Consider the following 21,813-nt stretch of genomic DNA (forward strand, 5'->3'; position numbering starts at 1 on the left):
CTGATAGTTGACTGATAGAAACTAAAACGCGGGGATGCTGTAAAAGCAAGTGGCATGTCGCCGAACCGTACGGCTGAAATTGGATTGCCCAAAGTCCGACCCGGTTGATGTCCCATGAGCAGAGAGGAGAGGAGGACTACAGCAGTCTGACGTAACGGATAGTGTCCCAAATGCCACTCTATTCACCATTAAAGTGCACTACTTCTTACCAGAGCCCTATGGGCCATGGTGAAAAACTAAATAGGGAATAAGGTGCCATTTAGGACACAAAGATGCTGTTGGGCTGCCCAGCCTGGTCATGCTGCTCGGCTCAGTTCAGGCCCCATCTCTCCCTTTAACCAGTCTTGGCAGGCAATCTAATCTCCCCTGAAAAGGTCAGCGCCACTATAACTGCCTTTCAGTCACATTATGCACGCCGTTGCACGCGCTCCATCTCTCGCTTCGACCCCAGGGGATAGGCTACTCCCTTTTTGCCCCTCCTCCTGGCAGATCATCTAGGATCAATACTAGGGTTGCACATTTTGGGGAATATTCAGAGGTGGAAACTTTCCATGGGAATTACTGGGTATATATTAGAATTAAACGGGAATAGATGGGAGTTAACAGAAATATGTAAATGAATATTAAAACCATTTAAATGGACAGAAACATAAACCTTTTACCTTACCATAAGTTTACATAATTGCAAATGATTAAATCCTTCCAATAGAAAAATTATAATAATTTAGTTATGAATTGGAACTTTAATTACTCTTCACTAAAGGGAATATTGAATGATCCCCAATGATCCATCGCATCTCCCAAAAACATTTTCAACATACATCTGTAAAATGATAGTCTAGAAAACTAAAGCTTTGGTTGTCTTCCTCTCAGGCTTCCATGTCTTCTCCCTGGACCTCCTCAATGTCCACCTCTTGAACATCAGACTCTGAGGCCTCTTCTTCACTGTCATTTTCCAACCTTGTTGAGGATGACTCATTGTCAGGCTCAAAAAGCATCAAATTTGCCCAGATGGTCACCAATTTTTCAACCCTTGTATTGGTCTGCCTGTAGCGTGCTTTGGTGTGTGTGTTCCCAAACAAGAACCAGTTGCGCTCTGAGGCGGCTGATGTTGGTGGGATTTGGAGGATGATGGAGGCAACAGGGGAAAGAGCCTCAGATCCACAAAGTCCCTTCCACCAGGTGGCTGATGAGATATGTTGGCACGACTGCCATATTGCATCTCCATCCCAAAGCCCTTGCTTGGAAGTGTACTTCGCCAGACTGCCAAGAATCTTGCCATCATCCAGGCCAAGGTGGCGAGACACGGTAGTGATGACACCATAGGCCTTGTTGATCTCTGCACCAGACAGGATGCTCTTGCCAGCATACTTGGGGTAAAAATGTACGCTGTGGCGTGTATGGGCTTCAGTCAGCAGTATTCAGGTTTTTTTATGCATTTCAGAAGTGCAGTTTCCTCTGCTTGGAGTAACAGTGAAGTGGGCAGGGCAGTACGGATTTATTCTCTTACATCTGCAAGCAGAGTCTGAACATCAGAAAGGATGGCATTGTCTCACTCAATCCGTGCAATGGCTACTGCTATAGGTTTCAGAAGTTTCAGGCTGCTTACCACTTTCTCCCAAAATACATCATCCAGGAGGATTCACTTGGAGCTGTCCACATCAGCAAACTGTGATATGGCCATTTCTTGGAGAGACGCCTTCCCCTCCAGGAGACTGTCAAACAGGATGACAACACCACCCCAACGGGTATTGCTGAGCAGCTTCAATGTGGTGCTCTTATTCTTCTCACTTTGCTTGGTGAGGTAGATTGCTACTACAACTTGATGACCATTCACATACCTAACCATTTCCTTGGTTCTCTTGTAGAGTGTATCCATTGTTTTCAGTGCCATGATGTCCTTGAGGAGCAGATTCAATGCATGAGCAGCACAGCCAATGAGTATGATGTGAGGGTAGGACTCCTCCACTTTAGACCAAGCAGCCTTCATGTTCACAGAATTTTCTGTCACCAGTGCATATACCTTCTGTGGTCCAAGGTCAATGATGACTGCCTTCGTCTGTTGTCCCTGGCATCTGTACTCTTGTAGAATACTGGTTGCGGGATGGAGATGAAGTAGTTAATTATACCTTGCCCACAAACATTTGTCCACACATCAGAGATGATTGCAATACAGTCTGCTTTCTCTATGATTTGCTTGACCTTCACTTGAAATCTGCATCCAGCAAATGAGTAGATAAAGCATGTCTGGTTGGAGGGGTGTATGCTGCGCAAAGAACATTCAGAAATCTCTTCCAATACACATTGCCTGTGAGTAGAGGTTGACCGATTATGATTTTTCAACGCCGATACCGATTATTGGAGGACCCCCAAAAAAAGCCGGTACCGATTAAATCGGCCGATTTTTATTTATTTATTTGTAATAATGACAATTACAACAACACTGAATGAACACTTATTTTAACTTAATATAATACATCAATAAAAATCAACTTAGCCTCAAATAAATAATGAAACATGTTCAATTTGGTTTAAATAATGCAAAAACAAAGTGTTGGAGAAGTAAGTGCAATATGTGCCATGTAAAAAAGCTAACGTTTGAGTTCCTTGCTCAGAACATGAGAACATATGAAAGTTGGTGGTTCCTTTCAACATGACACGTCAATATTCCAAGGTAAGAGGTTTTAGGTTGTAGTTAATATAGTATTTATAGGACTATTTCTCTCTATACCATTTGTATTTCATATACCTTTGACTATTGGATGTTCTTATAGGCATCTGGGCTCGAACCAGAAACACAGACAGCCACACTCGAAGCATCGTCACCCATGCAGAGCAAGGGGAACAACTACTCTAAGTCTCAGAGCGAGTGTGTTTGAAATGCTATTAGCGCGAAACCCGCTAACTAGCTAGCCATATCACATCGGTTACACCAGCCATTAGGCTGATAGGCTTGAAGTCATAAACAACTATAAATTCGAAGAACAAAACATTTATTATTTCAGTGAAATACGGAACCGTTCCGTATTTTATCTAACGGGTGGCACCCCTAAGTCTAAATATTCTTGTTACATTGCACAATGTTATGTCATAATTACGTAAAATTCTGGCAAATTAGTTCGCAATGAGCCAGGCTGCCCAAACTGTTGCATATACCCTGACTCTGCGTGCAAGAGAGGTGACACAATTTCACCTGGTTAATATAACCAGATTTCTTTTAGCTAAATATGCAGGTTTAAAAATATATACTTCTGTGTATTGATTTTAGGAAAGGCATTGATATTCATTGGTGTTTATGGTTAGGTACAGTCGACGACTGTGCTTTTTTCGCAAATGCGCTTTTATTAAATCATCCCCCAGCGTTGCATCGATTATATGCAACGCAGGACACGCTAGATAAACTAGTAATGTCAACAACAATGTGTAGTTATAACTAGTGATTATGATTGATTGTGTTTTACAAGATAAGTTTAATGCTAGCTAGCAATTTTTTTTTTTTTTTTTTTAAACCTTTATTTAACCAGGCAAGTCAGTTAAGAACAAATTCTTATTTTCAATGACGGCCTGGGAACAGTGGGTTAACTGCCTGTTCAAGGGCAGAACGACAGATTTGTACCTTGTCAGCTCGGGGGTTTGAACTCACAACCTTCTGGTTACTAGTCCAACGCTCTAACCACTAGGCCACCCTAACTTGGCTTACTGCATTCGCGTAACAGGCAGTCTCCTTGTGGAGTGCAACGAGAGGCAGGTGGTTATAGTGTTGGACTAGTTAACTGTAAGGTTGCAAGATTGGATCCCCCGAGCTGACAAGGTGAAAATCTGTCTTTCTGCCCCTGAACAAGGCAGTTAACCCACCGTTCCTAGGCCGTCATTGAAAATAAGAATGTGTTCTTAACTGAATTGCCTAGTTAAGTAAAGGTATATATATATAAAAAATAAAAAACAATAGGCAAAATCGGCGCACAAAAATAACGATTTCCAATTGTTATGAAAACTTGAAATCGGCCCTAATTAAATCAGCCATTCCGATGAATCGGTCGACCTCTACCTGTGAGCAGAGGTGAACCAGTTGCATACACAGCTCGAGCAGGACATTCATCAGCAATCCTCTGACTACGTTCCTCCATTGAGTAAAAAAACCACCTGATTCTTTATGCACTTGGCCAGAATGATTCTGCATCTTTGTTGCATTCTTCACATATGATTTGGCACAGTATCTGCAAATGTACACAGCTTTTCGTTCTACATTAGCTGCAGTGAAATGTCTACACACATCAGATAGTGCCCGTGGCATTTTGCTGTAAAGATTAGAAAAAAAATTAGTAAAAAAATAAATACAATTCCATGTACAGATAAATAGTTAACAGGTTAGATTAAACAACTCCTTTATAATAAATGTTTTAAAATGAAACATGTATGGAAACAGGTGTATTAACACTCAGTTAGCAGGCTCAAGCTAAAACCCACATGGTAGAAAACACTAACCAGCAGAAATTGTTAACAAGTTAGAAATTATTTTAAACACACTTTGCTGTAGGCTACTCTTTTACGAGTTAACAAAAAATAATGTATGTCATATAAAATATATTCAACCCACCCAGTATCGTAATCAAAAATTATCAGAAAGCATGTAGTCCTTGGCTCAGACAACGTAGTAGTGTGGGCTCAAAAGCATCTCATTAGTGTAAGATCTTGAGAATCAGCTGTACATGTGATGGAAGAATGCACTGTGCATGCAGAGGGTTGCAATTCAATTGGGGATAGTTTAACCAAAATATGCCACAAGACCTAGAATTGCCTTGTGTATCCCACAAAAAAGGTTCACTGTTATAAGCTAACTTTCTTGATGAATTTAAGCAAAATTCCCGGGCTGAACTTCCCATGGAAAATTCCCGGAAATATACTGGAAAGTTTCCGACCCTTTCCAGCCCTGAACACACACACACACAACACACACTACAAGGGTGCACCTAAATGGCACCTGTCACTCGCATATCCTCCACACTCATTATCATAACCAATCATGTGCATCTTATTGACATGAACATGTCAAATACATGTGTTCTTCCCTGTGTAACACAGACGTGACTGTGACACGGAACACCTATCTCCATATGTCACCACCATCTGGAGATGAGACAGAGACAACGCTAAGGTTCTGAGCGAGTGGCGAGGGAGGGTCAAGGGACCAATCAACATGAGAGACAGTCTGACCAATAACAGCCGGTTGCCATGGTGCTTATAGCCCTTATCAGTCCTCCCCAGTTGGCTCTGGTCATATCCATCATCTCTCTCTGGCATTTACAGGACACGTCTGGAGAGATGATGGGACAGAGATGGCCGCCATCTTTGAAGCCTGTTTACAAAGCAGAGAGTGCCTTCTGTCCCCGCTGTCATCTTCAGTCATCGGCCCCAAATCCTCTCTCCCAGGATCGACTCACTTAGCCTTGGTCTTCACTATCAGGCTGCTGGGATCAGATCTGACCCTCTTCCTCAATACATCAGCCTTTAGTGCTTTTCTCTCAGGCCCTCATAAGTCATGTACACAGGAGGACCACGTGAGGGCTGGGCCCCCCACGTCTCAAGCAGAAAGTGATCCTGTTCGATTTTCCTCCCTCTCTCTCCTGGTCCTCGACTTTTCTGTGGTGTTTAAACGGCTTCCCTTTGCCTTTCTTCCCTCCCCTCAAAGCGAGAGAGGTGGCGGTGGTGGTGCTGGTGGCTCACAGAGGATAGGCCTCTCTTATCCCATTGAAGCCCCTCATCTCTGTCTCTCCTCCCCGCATCAACCACCCCCCCTGGGCCGGGTAGATGGTGGATTCTGCCTGGCTGGGCCCATTGAACCAAGGCTGACTGCAGCAAAGCTTTCAAGGCAAATCCACCTTCTGAGCTTCTAGGGGGGTGCGAGGGGTTGCTTTCAAGTGGTCTCCCCAGGCTGGCTAAGAGCAGCAGAAAGCACCTCTGGCTTTGACCAGCCCTTATCTGTGTCACATCACAGGATGCCGGGCTATCACAGCCGGCCAGAAGGGTTCTGCTGCTCATTAGATGAATGGACAGACAGACGGACAGCCTCCTGCTCAGGAGGTTCAGTCGAGATATCAAATTGATCTGTAGGCTGTTGATGTCTGTCTGGTCAGGTTTGTAGCGAGAGAGAGGGGCCAAAAGGCACACGTCTTATTGGGCTTTGTAATGCAGTTTTACCGCCTGGATCAAATTTGGGGACTTTGAGAGTTTTAAAGGGGCCCTTAGAGAAGACGAGGACTCTTCGCTTTCCTGTGATCTGTAGACTCACACCACGAGGACCTGTGGCCAATTCATTTTCATAGCTCTCTCTAGCAGTAAAGCAAAGGCCTGTCTGTTGGACATGAGATAATGAATGCTGACCTATGGCCAAATCATACACTTGTCCAATCAAGCGGAGTACACTAGCTATTGATCATGGACCAATGGCCTTCTAAATATTCACAAATCATTTAGGTGAGCACACAGTGGCTAGGCTGGATCAATTCATTACAGCATCTAAATCACAGCCTGCGTTTCAAAGTCCCTGTATTGTACTGGGAAATTAAAAAGACATAACTTACAGGTTATTGAGCATTCCAGTCAATATCCCACTGATGTCTCGTTGTCAATGATTACCGATTTGATATTCAATTCTAGCCCTCCCATAAGATAAGATACGTTTCGTGGGGGGGTCGGAGGAGAGAGCAGCCTATGGTCCCTAGTGGGCAGCTTTAGGTCCAGGGCTATAATTGCATTGCTGGGCTGAGGGGAACCTGTGGGTCACTGGCCCATTTCCCTTCCACACACCACTCCTCACAGGTTCAGACGGGTCAATTGCACAGCTAAATGTGTTTTCCTTTCCCTCCTAAAGGGCTGGGGCCAGGACCGGACTGGGCTGTCCCCTGTCTGGAACGGGGCTACATGGACACACACTGCAGCTGGAGAGATAGATATTGCGTGTCCCAAATGGCACCCTATTCAGTGCACTACTTGTGTACAGAACCCATAGGGTGCACTATGTAGTAGTGCACTATGTAGGGAATTGGGTGTAATTTGGTAAACAGAGCCAAAGCTGTCCACCATGTCTGGCTGCAGCCCTGGGCATGTTAGCCTCTTTGCACCCAGCTACGTCCTTTTAAAAAGGCAATGATACACAGACTCAACCTGTTGTTATACTGAAGGAGAATTGTGACTAGCAGGGAATGTTGTTCAGAGTGGGTCCTGTTGCGTGCTGGAAGGCATTTTGGTGTACTGGCTTTAGACTCTTATCGGTAGGATACTTTCAACTACCCTAAACACTTTGTTATTGCTCAAATGTTGCACAAATGTTTTGTCATTTTAATGTAAGAACCAAAGTAGACTGATTTTCTTAGTGAAAAATTGATTTGCGTCCCAATTGGCACCTATTCCCTTTATAGTGCACTACTTTTGATCGGGTCCATAGGGTTGTAGTGCATAGTGTACCTCTGAAGCCTCCTTCCAGCAGGGTGGTAGCTCTGACCCTCTTCTGGCCGCACCACTCGTACTCCTCGAAACGTGTCCCGTTCTCTCCGTCCATGTCTGCAGAGTCATCCTCAGCAAACACACCCTCCCTCTGAGAGAACAAAGACACTGTCAACACTGACCCAGACACAGGGTAGGGCTTGGAGTGGAAAGAATAAATAGAAAATAAAAATAGAAAATGATCAGTAACCTTTGTATTCATTAAAATACAAATATTGAATAATATAGATTAATACAAAACTAGCTATGATGCACAATAGGTGTTAGTAAAACTACAACTAATGCATCTGTAAGATTTGGAAAGACCATCACCAAAGTAGGGGGGCAAGTGGAGCATCATGACCAACGTTACAGCCAAGTTTATGAGAGCATGATTACTATAAATACATCGATCCTATTCTGTGAGCGAAGGAGAAGTGGCTACAATGGCAGTGAGCATGAATCTGTGTTGGTCAGGAGGCCTCACTTGACATCTATTCTATTTAGGAAGCAGAGATACTGAGGAGGAAGAAGATTTTCATACAGGGGAGAGAGGTGGGCTAACTATTCGACAGGAGAGAGAGCTGTTTTCCTAGACTAATGATTATTTCTGTTGAACATCTAACTGGTACTACAATTCATTGACATAGAGCAAAGAGGAAAGCTCCTTTTTTAAGACTGGAGTAAGCTAGATTCAGTGCCTGGAGAAGTAAAATAAGAGCTTGTCAGGCAACGAAGCCCTGGTGGCTACTGTTTCCATCTGTTCTGAGTCTTGTTATGGTCTATGTTATATCTATGTCATTTTCAAGTAGTGTGTACGCTCTGTCAGATCCAGGGGAAAGAGCGAGAGCAGAGTGGATAGACACTAGACAGCATGGTGGTGACTAGTGACTAGAAAGATGGTGATTGGTTGACTAGAGGCCCGAGGCTGAGGGTACGGGTAGGGACGTGAGACTACCTTGAACAGACATTGTTCCACATGCCTACTCATCTCCTCCTCGGTCCCTGCCAGCGGCGCGCTGCACAGTGGACATACCTGCCCATCCTCTGGCTTCCGGCGTTTCATCTTCCCAATCCGGGCTGAAACACAAAGAAGCAGAGGAAGAGGTGGTTAGAATCATGAAAAAATACACAGCAATCTGGGACTTGTTTTTGTATTTCTGTTTTAAGTGCCGTACTAAAACATCACATCGGTAGGTCCATTGACTTCAGCAGACAGCGATGTGGCTACAATGACATGATTGGTTGAAATGCAGAAAAAGAGTACGCAACCCAAAAAACACAATCAACCGAATGTTCTTGATTAGAATCTGATATAGCCTAATGAGTTATTTGATCAAATTAAACCCCGTCAGTGTGGATAACGGGCTCATAGCAGGCAATACAGCCCAGCGGAATGCCTCTGTCACAACCAGGCTCTCTTTCAATATGGCAACCGGCATTTGACATGGACGAAAAATACATTGTAAATTCATGGTAGTGGTAGTCTATTGGGGGTTTTCCATCTCCTCTGTCCTCCAGCTGGGTCCTGTGTGTCTCTCCTCTGTCCTCCAGCTGTGTACTGTGTGTCTCTCTGTCCTCCAGCTGTGTACTGTGTCTCTCCTCTGTCCTCCAGCTGGGTACTGTGTGTCTCTCCTCTGTCCTCCAGCTGGGTCCTGTGTCTCTCCTCTGTCCTCCAGCTGGGTACTGTGTCTCTCCTCTGTCCTCCAGCTGGGTCCTGTGTGTCTCTCCTCTGTCCTCCAGCTGTGTACTGTGTGTCTCTCCTCTGCTTGGCAGAAGAGCAGCAGTGAACGCTATTGGCATTCACCACATGTCAGAGAAGTTTGCTGTCTCGCTGGCAATAATGCGGGTCAGCGGAGTGGTGAGGAATCGATGCGCCCCAGGTCTCTTAGAAGATGCCAGTGTCTGGTACCGGAAGATCAGGAATTACAACAGCGAGTGGAGATGCCGCTGTGACAATCCTCCTCAGCGCCACAACTAGTCTAACGTCAGGACCGTATTCATAATGTGTCTCAGTTTTGCCTTTCAGACAAAAAATGAATAAGATTACATGGTCAGGGGGAACCTGATCCTAGACCAGCACTCTTACTCCGAGATGCCCAGGAGACTACAGTCTAATGTTCTAACACTGTGCCGTGATGACAAAAAGAGAGGCCAATCTATTCTCTTCAACCAGTGTTTGAGGAGAAGCTAAACATTGAGCAGGTTCCTCCTCTTTTTTCACAGGATATGGTAATTTACTCTCCTCATAGAAACTAACATTGTTTTAGGAGACGATAGGCCTGAACTTGGTTCCCCCTCTCCATAGGACGGGTAAGGATGGTCTACTGTAGGTCTAGGTCACGTGACTCAACAATCCTTCTACAGCACTAGTCGACAACTCCACCCACTGCATAATTTGAAATTTAACACAGCAGAACAGTGGCCAATGCGCCGTAAGTCTTTGTCGCTTTTTCTAAACTGCAAATGGCGTCCGGGGACATTAATTTTTAGGTGGCTGTGATTGCGAAAGGGGCCAAGGAGGACCCGAGGAGGGACGGCGAGAGGAGGAAGGACAACGCGCCATAACTTTGGGGAGATTGGGACAGCTACTAATAATCTCTCTTTCCCAGGCCAGGGAACGGGTGATGGTAATCGAGTAGGGCTTCATTAAACGCAGACAGAAAGGGACGATTAATTAGGCCCGGCACGAGTCGTCCACCATCCCCCCTCCCCCTCAGAATCATTCAGGTTCCACATGAGAGGTAATAGACATTAATGGAGGCTTGAGTTTAAACAAAGTCGGCACCGTTTCTTTTCATAGCAGCACTGTGGCTGCTGCCGAGGCTGGTGCAAATGCCAATGGAGGCAGAGAGGGAGCCTGGGGCTGCTGGATGACAGAGGGGGTGTTGTGGAGAGGACGTGGGGGCAGGCTCTTACCGTGGCCAATGCAGCAGGGGGCAAGGGGGGCTCCATTGTGCAGTCCAAGGGGAGCATTTTTGACACTTTCCTTGGCGTAGCGCCTGCACCAGCAGAGGTCATCGACTGTCAACATATCAAGAAGGTCAAGGGTTAATAGATCCTCTGCTCGTGTAGGCGCTAGGTCAAGGGAACAGCAGGGACGGACACACACAACGGCAGCCAGGACTCCCGACCCCCCCACCAGCCAGCCCTGAAATCACACTCAGTTGGGCAACAAGGGGCAGGCCTGGCTCTGTAGCTGTAATGTAGGCTAAAGCCTGGAGCTGGTCCACAGTGTGAAGGGCTGTCAGCAAGGCCACACAGGGCTTTGTTCAACACGGGCCTCTGGCTATACTTAACCATAATGTGTTATATAGATGGCGGAGCCAAGGTTATGGCTATGCAGGGTAGAAATGCATGGTCAAACCAAACACAGCCTGGTCAAGGGTCCACGGACTGACTCTGTCAGCCGGTCCATCCAGACCTACACTATGACTCTGTTCTCACACTCTGAAGATGCACATTCGCCTCCCCAGTTGCTTGCTGCTTCAACTTTGATTGACAATTCCACCAACTGTAGTGCGGATGATATTTGGTTGAGCAATCTTTTTTTTTCAGTAGTGTAATGTATTTTTTAAATAAAGAAAACTGTTATGACAATCATAGGCTACTCAATAAATATAAACAGAAGATTATTTGATGAGGAACTGTTTGGTTTTAGGAAATAGCCTTAATAATTTCGCACGCCATTTGCACCATTTTCACCAAGATGAGCTTGGCTCCAATCATGTCATTGCATACACGTTAGCTGTGAGAAGTTGCAGATTAAGATACACCTGGCTTAAATCAATATTTACGAATTCTACAGGATGTTGTACCAGAAATGTACTTAAAAAAAATACAACTGTGTAAGATGTTTATGAAGAATAATTAGGCACTTTACAAAAAAAAAAGGAAATGTATACATACCATTCAACCGCGTTTGCCTGTTTGCTCGCACTCTTAAAAACGTCTAAAATTAGGAAGAAAGGAAACACACAAAATATACATTAGATATGGACCTTTCAATTTATATTGTTTATAGATACATTAGTAGCAGTTCAGGGCTGGATTGATTTGGATTCTACAGAGTGCCCTACAAGTTTAAGCTTGATAGTAAACAAAAACGTACTTCTTTTATGGGCTGTATCGTCTCTTCCATAACAGGGTCGCAAGTTTTTGTTCAAAGCCTTTTCAAGCCGACAAACTCACTTTTACACGTCTATCATTTAAGCCTCCCGATAGTACACCGCACCATGAATACACTTTTGTATCAATAATTTTATAAGGATGCCAAAGGATTGAATGTGGCGCCTACAAAGCAGCTTTGTATATCACCGTCGCCATGTTGGCTTGACGCGTGTCATGTGACTAAACAAAGGAGTGAAAGTTCAGAGGACGCCCGATGTTGTTCCACCATTGGCCACTAGGGAGCAGCAATACGTAATACAGTGACTTCAATGAAAGTTCATTTGATTTGAGATTTTAAGATTGATTCAAGTTTGTCTCAAGCAACTTGTAGGGTAAACTAGTTCCATGCATCATATCTAAACGTAGTTTTTTTTGCAGACAATACTAATAGTTCAAACTTTTAATTTCATTTCATGAAAATGAGTGTTTAATCATTTTCCCATCATTTGAAAGTGACATAGGAAATAGGCTAGGAATTCTCCCCATCTAAACCTGTTTGAAACTGACAGGCATGATCAGTGATTGTGAATACCACTACGATACGGGTTAAATGGGACCACCTATCTTTCTTCTCCCCTCTCTTTCAGAGTGGGTAGGCTATGTGCTGACACCAACAGGGCCAGTCAGGGCAATGGATGGATGCCCACTCACTGACAATGGCACAGAGTGTGGGCACAAGTTCAAACTCCTAGTGAGTGGATCGTCCATCATATTGCAGAGAGGCCTCTTACACTGACACTTGCGTTGTGCTCATACACAACCTGCCCATGATATGATGATCCACTATGCAGTGTCCCAAAGTATACCCTATTCCATACTTAGTGCATTACTTTTGACCAGGATTCATGGGACTCTGGTCAAATATAGCACACTATACAGGGAATAGGATGCCATGTTGGATGAAAACTATCTAAATGGCTTACACAACCACATGATAGCTCATGTAACAACAACAAAAAAGAAAACAAATCTAACATTTAAGGGGGGAAAGCATCTGTTTAATCGTTTGCATGAAATGGTTTCAGCAGCAGCTTTACTAATAAAAATATATACTTTCACCACAGCCCCTTTAATAGGCGTGTCAATGTATGGATATGATGTCTTACACTTCATAGCTCTTACTTTATGGTAGAAGGGAAGAAGCCACTTAACCCAAATAATAAATCACTGCCGTATGAGTTTGAAATACCAAACTTTGAGATGTAAAAAAAAATAAAGCTCCATCATAACCTTATAACTTAGGTTAAAACACTGTGCTGTATGAAGCAGTTTAATCCTAACTAATCTATGCCAGCGTCCCATACGGCACCCTATTCCCTATATAGTGCACTACATTTGACCAGGGCCCATAGGGGTCTGATCAAAAGTAGTGCACTGTGTGTGGAGTATGGTGTAGTTTGGGACGCAAGCCTATCTGTAGTGGTGAGGCCTCCAGCAGAGTGAGGTGGGAGACATGTCAAGGACGTGGTGGACCAGAAGAGATACCATCCAGGCTTAGGGAGCATAAGAGCATTGCTTGAGGTAAATTGTGGGTGATTACCTATCTGAACAGGGAAACACATTACAGCCTCGGCAAATCTTTGCCAGAGATAGCGGGAGGATTGAGGTGCTGCATTACAAATGACACCTTATTCCCTATACAGTGCACTACCTATGGGCTCCGTCAAAAGTAGTGCACTATAAAGGGAATTTGGTGCCATTTGGAACACAACCAGGCAGGATAGAAGGAGGTAGGCAGCTGGGCTGATGCCTGATCCACTCCATGATAAGATGTGAGAGCCAGATGATTGGCTGAGTCAATGCTGTGTGTTCAACACTAAAACAACAAATTACCACCTCAACATCATCTCAACCATCGCCGCATGAGTTTGCCTAATGTGAATCCGTTTAACCTCCCAAACAGAAAGTAGCAGGGTACTTTTTGTATGTTGTCCATCCATTGCTGTTCTTTCCTTCGACTTTTCCTTTTATTTTCCCAGGAGTACATTTCATAGTGGCTTTAATCCATATTTCTTGTCATGTGACAGGATATGAAAATGGCATTATGATTATGATGATATGTGGGCCAAGAGCAACATCCTGGCTTTACGTCCCAGTTAGCACCCTATTCCCTACATAGTGTACCACTGCCATTTGGAATGCATCCCGTTTCTCCAGGCAGGGCACACGAGCATGGCAGCTCACCTGGTATCTGTCGGAGTGGTGGGCATCTTCAGAAGACAGAGGGGAGACCACCGGTGACTCTCCCTCGCGTTTGATGTGCACCGACAACAGCATAGACTGGGGAGAAAGAGCAGGACAGTTGTTGTGAGAGGAAGAGAAAACGGGCAATGTTGCAGTGGAGGAGAGGAGGAGGACACAAGCCAACATTACAGGACACCTTGGTCATCTATAAACCTCTTCTGACAGCCTCCAAAGAGCCTCCGACATTACAGGACACCTTGGTCATCTATAAACCTCTTCTGACAGCCTCCAAAGAGCCTCCGACATTACAGGCCACCTTGGTCATCTATAAACCTCTTCTGACAGCCTCCAAAGAGCCTCCGACATTACAGGACACCTTGGTCATCTATAAACCTCTTCTGACAGCCTCCAAAGAGCCTCCGACATTACAGGACACCGTGGTCATCTATAAACCTCTTCTGACAGCCTCCAAAGAGCCTCCGACATTACAGGACACCTTGGTCATCTATAAACCTCTTCTGACAGCCTCCAAAGAGCCTCCGACATTACAGGACACCTTGGTCATCTATAAACCTCTTCTGACAGCCTCCAAAGAGCCTCCGACATTACAGGACACCTTGGTCATCTATAAACCTCTTCTGACAGCCTCCAAAGAGCCTCCGACATTACAGGCCACCTTGGTCATCTATAAACCTCTTCTGACAGCCTCCAAAGAGCCTCCGACATTACAGGACACCTTGGTCATCTATAAACCTCTTCTGACAGCCTCCAAAGAGCCTCCGACATTACAGGACACCGTGGTCATCTATAAACCTCTTCTGACAGCCTCCAAAGAGCCTCCGACATTACAGGACACCTTGGTCATCTATAAACCTCTTCTGACAGCCTCCAAAGAGCCTCCGACATTACAGGACACCTTGGTCATCTATAAACCTCTTCTGACAGCCTCCAAAGAGCCTCCGACATTACAGGACACCTTGGTCATCTATAAACCTCTTCTGACAGCCTCCAAAGAGCCTCCGACATTACAGGACACCTTGGTCATCTATAAACCTCTTCTGACAGCCTCCAAAGAGCCTCCGACATTACAGGACACCTTGGTCATCTATAAACCTCTTCTGACAGCCTCCAAAGAGCCTCCGACATTACAGGACACCGTGGTCATCTATAAACCTCTTCTGACAGCCTCCAAAGAGCCTCCGACATTACAGGACACCTTGGTCATCTATAAACCTCTTCTGACAGCCTCCAAAGAGCCTCCGACATTACAGGACACCTTGGTCATCTATAAACCTCTTCTGACAGCCTCCAAAGAGCCTCCGACATTACAGGCCCGCCCCACTGACAAACTTAATTGAGTTTATTTCACAAATGAACTAGAGAAAAGGGAGAAAGAAGGGGGGAAGAAGGGAGGAAGGGGAAATAGTGCTTACTTTACGGGGAAGAGTTGACAGAGATCCAGCTCTTTACAAGGCTGCTATGAAATATTTGTATTTACAAAGTGTTCCTATTAATCAAGGAGAGAGGAGAGAGCAGAGGCGTAAGTGGCCGACAAGTATAATCTAATATTAATATGTGAGAAATGGCAGACCCCTAGTGCTGGGACAGTAAATTAAGCATTGTGCATGTATTTTTATGCTTCGGGACGGCAAGGTCACGGAACTGCTGTTTATTTGTGTGGCTTTTATTCATTGATGTAACTGGAATTGTTACCTACTACACAGCATTATAACGCTGCATTTTTGAATGCCTATGTGTCAATTAGCACAAGCTTCTGATAACTACCACTTGTTATTCTACATGAGAGTAATAGTTTGTAATGTGTTGACTAATTAACAGAATGACGCCAGCGTTAGATACGGGAGGTGCCATGTTAGGTAACGTGCTCATCTCCCCTCATCTTGCCTTGCCGTACCGTTGCCCCCTGACCCCGAGGATTAAGAGGCACAGGGCTGACACGGAGTCGCTATGGCGATGGCGTGGTTGAGAGGGGGCGGGTGGCCGTTGTGGCAGCTGTGAAGTGGGAGAGGTTAATCCGCTTTACAACCGGTAGGAAGGTCTGGAAGGCAGACTGGGCACAGGAAGCAGCAGCCCCTGTGATCTCTAAGCAGCTTCTTCATTTCTCACACGGTGTGTCGGAATACTAAACACCTACTGGGGAATGCTCAGTCACGCCTCGCTCAGAGGGCCTGTTCTGTTCCCCTCACCCCGGTCCCTGTTCAATCTCTGTTCCCTTACTCCCATTTCCCCACTAACCACAGTTACTCCTGTTCCATTACTCCCATTTCCCCCACTAACCACAATTACTCCTGTTCCCTTACTCCCATTGCCCCACTAATCACAATTACTCCTGTTCCCTTACTCCCATTTCCCCCACTAACCACAATTACTCCTGTTCCCTTACTCCCATTGCCCCACTAATCACAATTACTCCTGTTCCCTTACTCCCATTTCCCCACTAACCACAGTTACTCCTGTTCCCTTACTCCCATTTCCCCCACTAACCACAATTATTCCTGTTCCCTTACTCCCATTTCCCCCACTAACCACAATTACTCCTATTCCCCAACACTGTCTGTCTGACTCTCCCCTAGCCCCTGTCTGTCTGACTGTTCCGAGACTCTGTCTGTCTGACTCTCCCCTAGCCCCGTCTGTCTGACTGTTCCCAGACCCTGTCTGTCTGACTCTCACCTAGCCCCTGTCTGTCTGACTGTTCCCAGACCCTGTCTGTCTGACTCTCCCCTAGCCCCTGTCAGTCTGACTGTTCCCAGACCCTGTCTGTCTGACTGTTCCCAGACCCTGTCTGTCTGACTCTCCCCTAGCCCCTGTCAGTCTGACTGTTCCCAGACCCTGTCTGTCTGACTCTCCCCTAGCCCCTGTCTGTCTGACTGTTCCCAGACCCTGTCTGTCTGACTCTCCCCTAGCCCCTGTCTGTCTGACTGTTCCCAGACCCTGTGAGGCAGGGTGAGCCTCGGAGCTTGTATTGATAAAAACCTGTCTCCAATCTCCATTAAATATCTTTATCAAGTTCATCCATTTCATCTCAACCCAGTAAATGTCCTCTGAAATGGCAGTTGAATGAAGAGTAGTGGAAACACTATTGAGCACATTAAAGCGTGTCTTTGAAGATGTTAAAGATATTAAAGGTCCCCTTTTACCAGACAGGTACAGTGATCATTAAGAGACAGACATCCTTCATAGCATCTTTACCCTCCGCAGGGACACATACCATCAGCAAATCTTACCGTTATTGCAGAGGGACGATCAAGTTCTCCCCCAGTGCCAACTGCGGCTGGCTCCAGACTACACTTTAAAAAACTCTCATATCTCTTTCTCTCTTTCTGTCACTCTCTCCCTTTCTCTCTCTGTCACTGACTCTCCCTCTCTCTCTTTCTCCCTCTCTTTATCCCTTCACTCAGCACATTCAGTGAGGGGCCTGAAGAACAGTGTCAGAGCTAAATGTGGCAACATTAAGAGACCATGAATGAAACCTCTTATTAACATAAGAGAGACATACCCTGTCCCAGCGGACTACAGGGATGCAATGTGGCTTGGAGTGTGTCTCCAAGTGAACACTCTGAAACACCGCGTCTACTGAGAAGATAGACCCAGCTAGAGTCCCTTTTTAAGTCCTTAGTCTTACCGAGTCCTTTGGGTTCTTATTGGGTGTTCACAGAAACTGCTCTGTCCAGGGTCTATTGGATCTGCTTTTTAATGAGGACTCCGAGAGCCATAGTTAGTGCATCTATGGCAGTTTCCTCCAGTCCCCTCTCCACTGCCTGCTGGAGCACGGACACTCTGCTGATACAGTAGCAGCTAGTTTAACAGCCTTCCTTCCGGAGGATCCTGCTATACGTCTCCTTAAGACACTGCCTTGTCGAGCTCCGCTGGGAGCCTCCCAGAGATCCAGACCTGAAGTACAGTAGCCTAATGAGGCTCAGATAGTTCAGAGGAAGATCGTTCTGGTCAGGGAGCTGGTCAGTGGAACGATGATGGTCTTATTGGGGCTGTGGAGTCTGAGAGAGATTCTGCTGGTAAATCCTCTTACCTTAGGAGTTCCTGGAACCACACTGCCGTCCTTGTGTCCGTGTGATGGGTTCTTACTATAGGAGGAAAGAGAGAGACCGATTTAGACAGGTTATTGGATATGTATTTTTGCAGTACGGTGGATTTGGGTGTTTCCATTCAAATGGGAGGTGCACTTCGAGACAGATGTGTTTTTGATTGAGGTCACATGTCTTTCTAGGATGTTCTTATGCCTCTCTCTCTGTATGTCTGCGTCTGTCCTAATATAAGTGATATTCTTCTCAGTATCCCCTCAGGTGACACCTCGGTCCTCTGTCTCTGTGCAGACGACACCCCTCTTTCAACACTCAATTCTGCTTAAAGTCACACAGGCAGAGAGACAGCACTGTTTCTCCCCTCACTCACTCAGACAAAACGCAATACCCAGGGGACAGCTCAAATGGTCAGTCAGTCATCGAGAAACACAAATCACACTTTTAATCGTCTGCAAGATTCAAACCCGCCTATCCTCCCCTTTCTCCCCCAGTGCCACTCAATCTGCCCACCCTTGGGCCATGCTGTGTTTGAAACAATTACAGCTCAAAGTACGACTGCTAAGCAGATTTGGGATATAATTTTTTTTATTGAAGTAATCATTCTCTTGGATGCTCCAATCCACCCCTTAACCCCCTCTCCTCTCCCCTCCTCCTCCTTTCCTAACCGCCGTCGCAGAGCCAGTGGCAGGAGCAGGAAATAAATGATTTTGCTGTTATTTGATTTGTCAGTGAAACGCCCCAGGCACTTAGGACTTTGAAATATGTTGAGGACAATGCGCTGGCTTGTAAACATTGTATTAAAGAGGCGGAGGAGAGGAAAGAGAGATGGAGAGAAAGGGGGGAGGTAGAGAGAGAGGGGGGGCCTGCTCTCCCCAGAGTCTGACCAGCGGGGTCTACATCAAATCACAGCCTCATCGACATTGCGGATTGAAGATGACTGATTACAAGGCCGGAAATATTAAACGGGCCGGCTAAGGCATCCGTCGACAATGGGGAGAGACATATCAAATCAGACCTCTCCCTGAGACATGAATATTCATCATTCCCTCTCATCCTCCCTGAGACATGAATATTCATTATTCCCTCTCATCCTCCCTGAGACATGAATATTCATCATTCCCTCTCATCCTCCCTGAGACATGAATATTCATTATTCCCTCTCATCCTCCCTGAGACATGAATATTCATTATTCCCTCTCATCCTCCCTGAGACATGAATATTCATCATTCCCTCTCATCCTCCCTGAGACATGAATATTCATTATTCCCTCTCATCCTCCCTGAGACATGAATATTCATTATTCCCTTTCATCCTCCCTGAGACATGAATATTCATCATTCCCTCTCACCCTCCCTGAGACATGAATATTCATTATTCCCTCTCATCCTCCCTGAGACATGAATATTCATCATTCCCTCTCATCCTCCCTGAGACATGAATATTCATCATCCCTCTCCTGCTCCCTGAGACATGAATATTCATCATCCCTCTCCTGCTCCCTGAGACATGAATATTCATCATTCCCTCTCCTGCTCCCTGAGACATGAATATTCATCATTCCCCCTCCGTCTCCCTGAGACATGAATATTCATCATCCCTCTCCTGCTCCCTGAGATATGAATATTCATCATTCCCTCTCCTGCTCCCTGAGACATGAATATTCATCATCCCTCTCCTGCTCCCTGAGACATGAATATTCATCATTCCCTCTCCTGCTCCCTGAGACATGAAAATTCATCATTCCCTCTCCTGCTCCCTGAGACATGAATATTCATCATTCCCTCTCCTGCTCCCTGAGACATGAATATTCATCATCCCTCTCCTGCTCCCTGAGACATGAATATTCATCATTCCCCCTCCGTCTCCCTGTGCATGAATAGGTTGGCTGGGGCTCTCTTGGCATTCATTTTATTTTATTTTGTGTTCATTTTTCCCCCGTTTTCTTCTGTTTTGTTACTTTCCCTGTCTAGCTTCTCTTCCTCTTTCTCCCTCTTGCTCTCCATTTCAGTCTTTCTTTATTTCGCTCCTCCTCCCTATCTTCTCCTTTCACTCCGACAAGGATACATTTTTATGATGCGCCAGGTCGAAGTGACAAAAAAGTCACCCTTGTCATGTTCGCTTTGTGTCCCATGCACAGCCCCAGATTCAGAGCGGCTTTGGCAAGGCGCTGAAATTGAATTTGCCCAGGTCCTAATCTGACAACGTGATTTGTCAGGCGAGCGCGTCCCCGGAGTGGACGGCTGGAGAGGGGAGGAGGGGCGTGGGGGTGGGGCCTCATACAGGAGGTTACAGACAAGGTGTTGCAGGAAGGAATCAAGGAAACTAAGGAGACCAACTAAGGTAAACAGGAAGTAGAGACGAGTTGATTTCCAATCAAATCTCAGAAAGAAGAAATACTTACCTTCCTGATATAAATCCTAATGTGGCCATTGGTTGAGGTTCCGGTCAGTTAGGCAACCAGAGATGGGTGTAATGAATGGCAAGTGAGGGCGGGCGGGTTCAACCACTCGTCCTGCCTCCCTTATCAGGTAATAAGCCTTGTCCCCTCCCCTAGCCCCTCTGTGGAGGCACTCGTGATTGATCTGCCAACACAAATCAGGGCTGGACCTTGAAAGGGGATAAATCGCCACACGGGCTCTATGCTGTTTGTGAGATAATAAACGCACTCACCGCCATCATAAATCCACCAGCCAGGCAGGCAGGCAGTGAAACAGGCAGGTAGGGAGTGAGGCAGCATTGTTTGGGCTGTGTCTCTATCTGTTTCTGTGCTGGCTGTGTCACACTCATCCCTCCACTCTGGTCCGACAGACAGGACAGAAGGGCCTGCTGCTTTCAGAGCACTGTAACTAATGTACTGCACCATCAATCTGGAAGAGAGACCCCGGCCACACTGGCCATGCAGAGAGACCCACCGGGGGGGGGGGGGGGGGGGGGTGGAGACGGGTTGGAGACGGAGTGGGAGTATGGCTCTTACTAACACAGGTCAAAGGTTTTAGTGGCTGAGGGTTGAGGGTAAGTCCACCGTGTCTGATTCCTTTAAAGACTAGACCTAGTAGGAGCCTACACAAGCATTTTGGAAAAGTTGTATTTGTGGGTATTGTACACTCGGAAGGACTCGGAAGAAAGAGTACTGACAAAAAGAATAAACAGTAGTTACATACTCAGGCACCGTGTAATGCAGGGTACAGTATCTATTTCCTGAATGTCGAGTGTTTCTGTTTTTACATTTATTACCTTAAAACTCCATTGAAACAATAACAAAAGCTGACTTGTTGTTGGTGGCTGGGACCAGATAGGGAGCGACAACAAGGAGATTCAACACCGGGGTGCTGTTGTCAGTGACAGTGAGGTGACAGGAAGGAGAGAGAGAGAGGGAGGGGAGAGAGGAGAGATGAAAGAAAACAGAGAGAGAGAGGGGTGGATGGGGAAGGAGTGCAGGTGGGGCTTCTTGCGGCTTCCTCACACGTGCCCATTTCAATGAATTTTGATGTCAACGCTCAGGCAAAAAGCTTCCAGCCTGTCATGTCAAACCAATGACATCGGTTTGAAATGAGGAACAAAGCCAGGAGAGAAAATAGACAAGACGGAGGGAAAAGGGGAGAAACAAGAGTTGCCGAAACAAGAGTTCAAATGTGTTTTGTTAATGATAAATGTGAATAGTGTAGCAGATTTACCAAAGAAAAGGGATCTTTTTCCAGCCATATAAATCTCCATAAAAGTAGTAGAAGTTCATGTGAACTGAATATGTTTGATATTTCCGCCCATGATTTTGACTGCTCTTTGACAGCTCTGGCAGAATGCTAAGCCTTCATCTCCTAGACTGTTGGTTGATAGGGTTAGCAACGGTCAGTTGGCTATAGGGGCCTGATAGGATGCCTTTACAATAACCCCTACACCGCCTCTGCTCCTCCTCTC

At 45.7% G+C, this 21,813-nt stretch overlaps 1 protein-coding gene across 5 annotated transcripts in view; it reads right to left on the reverse strand.

The window, feature by feature from the left end:
- Positions 1 to 21,813, reverse strand: part of LOC135558706 (E3 ubiquitin-protein ligase RNF220-like) — a 198,237-nt gene that overhangs the window by 24,310 nt on the left and 152,114 nt on the right. Inside the window, exons 4-9 of one of the 5 annotated variants that reach the window (XM_064992758.1) lie at positions 17,885 to 17,939; positions 13,837 to 13,932; positions 11,392 to 11,434; positions 10,402 to 10,506; positions 8,519 to 8,562; positions 7,465 to 7,594 (exon numbers count right to left, since the gene is read on the reverse strand). In XM_064992758.1, the coding sequence (XP_064848830.1) occupies positions 7,465 to 7,594; positions 8,519 to 8,562; positions 10,402 to 10,506; positions 11,392 to 11,434; positions 13,837 to 13,932; positions 17,885 to 17,939 (473 nt within the window). Of the gene's footprint in view, positions 1 to 7,464; positions 7,595 to 8,440; positions 8,563 to 10,401; positions 10,507 to 11,391; positions 11,435 to 11,593; positions 11,825 to 13,836; positions 13,933 to 17,884; positions 17,940 to 21,813 lie in introns of those variants that run through there. The other 4 variants (XM_064992757.1, XM_064992760.1, XM_064992759.1 and 1 more) reach the window with 4 other exon arrangements.

Source organism: Oncorhynchus masou, chromosome 17, assembly GCF_036934945.1.
Source record: "Oncorhynchus masou masou isolate Uvic2021 chromosome 17, UVic_Omas_1.1, whole genome shotgun sequence".
Taxonomy (NCBI): domain Eukaryota; kingdom Metazoa; phylum Chordata; class Actinopteri; order Salmoniformes; family Salmonidae; genus Oncorhynchus; species Oncorhynchus masou.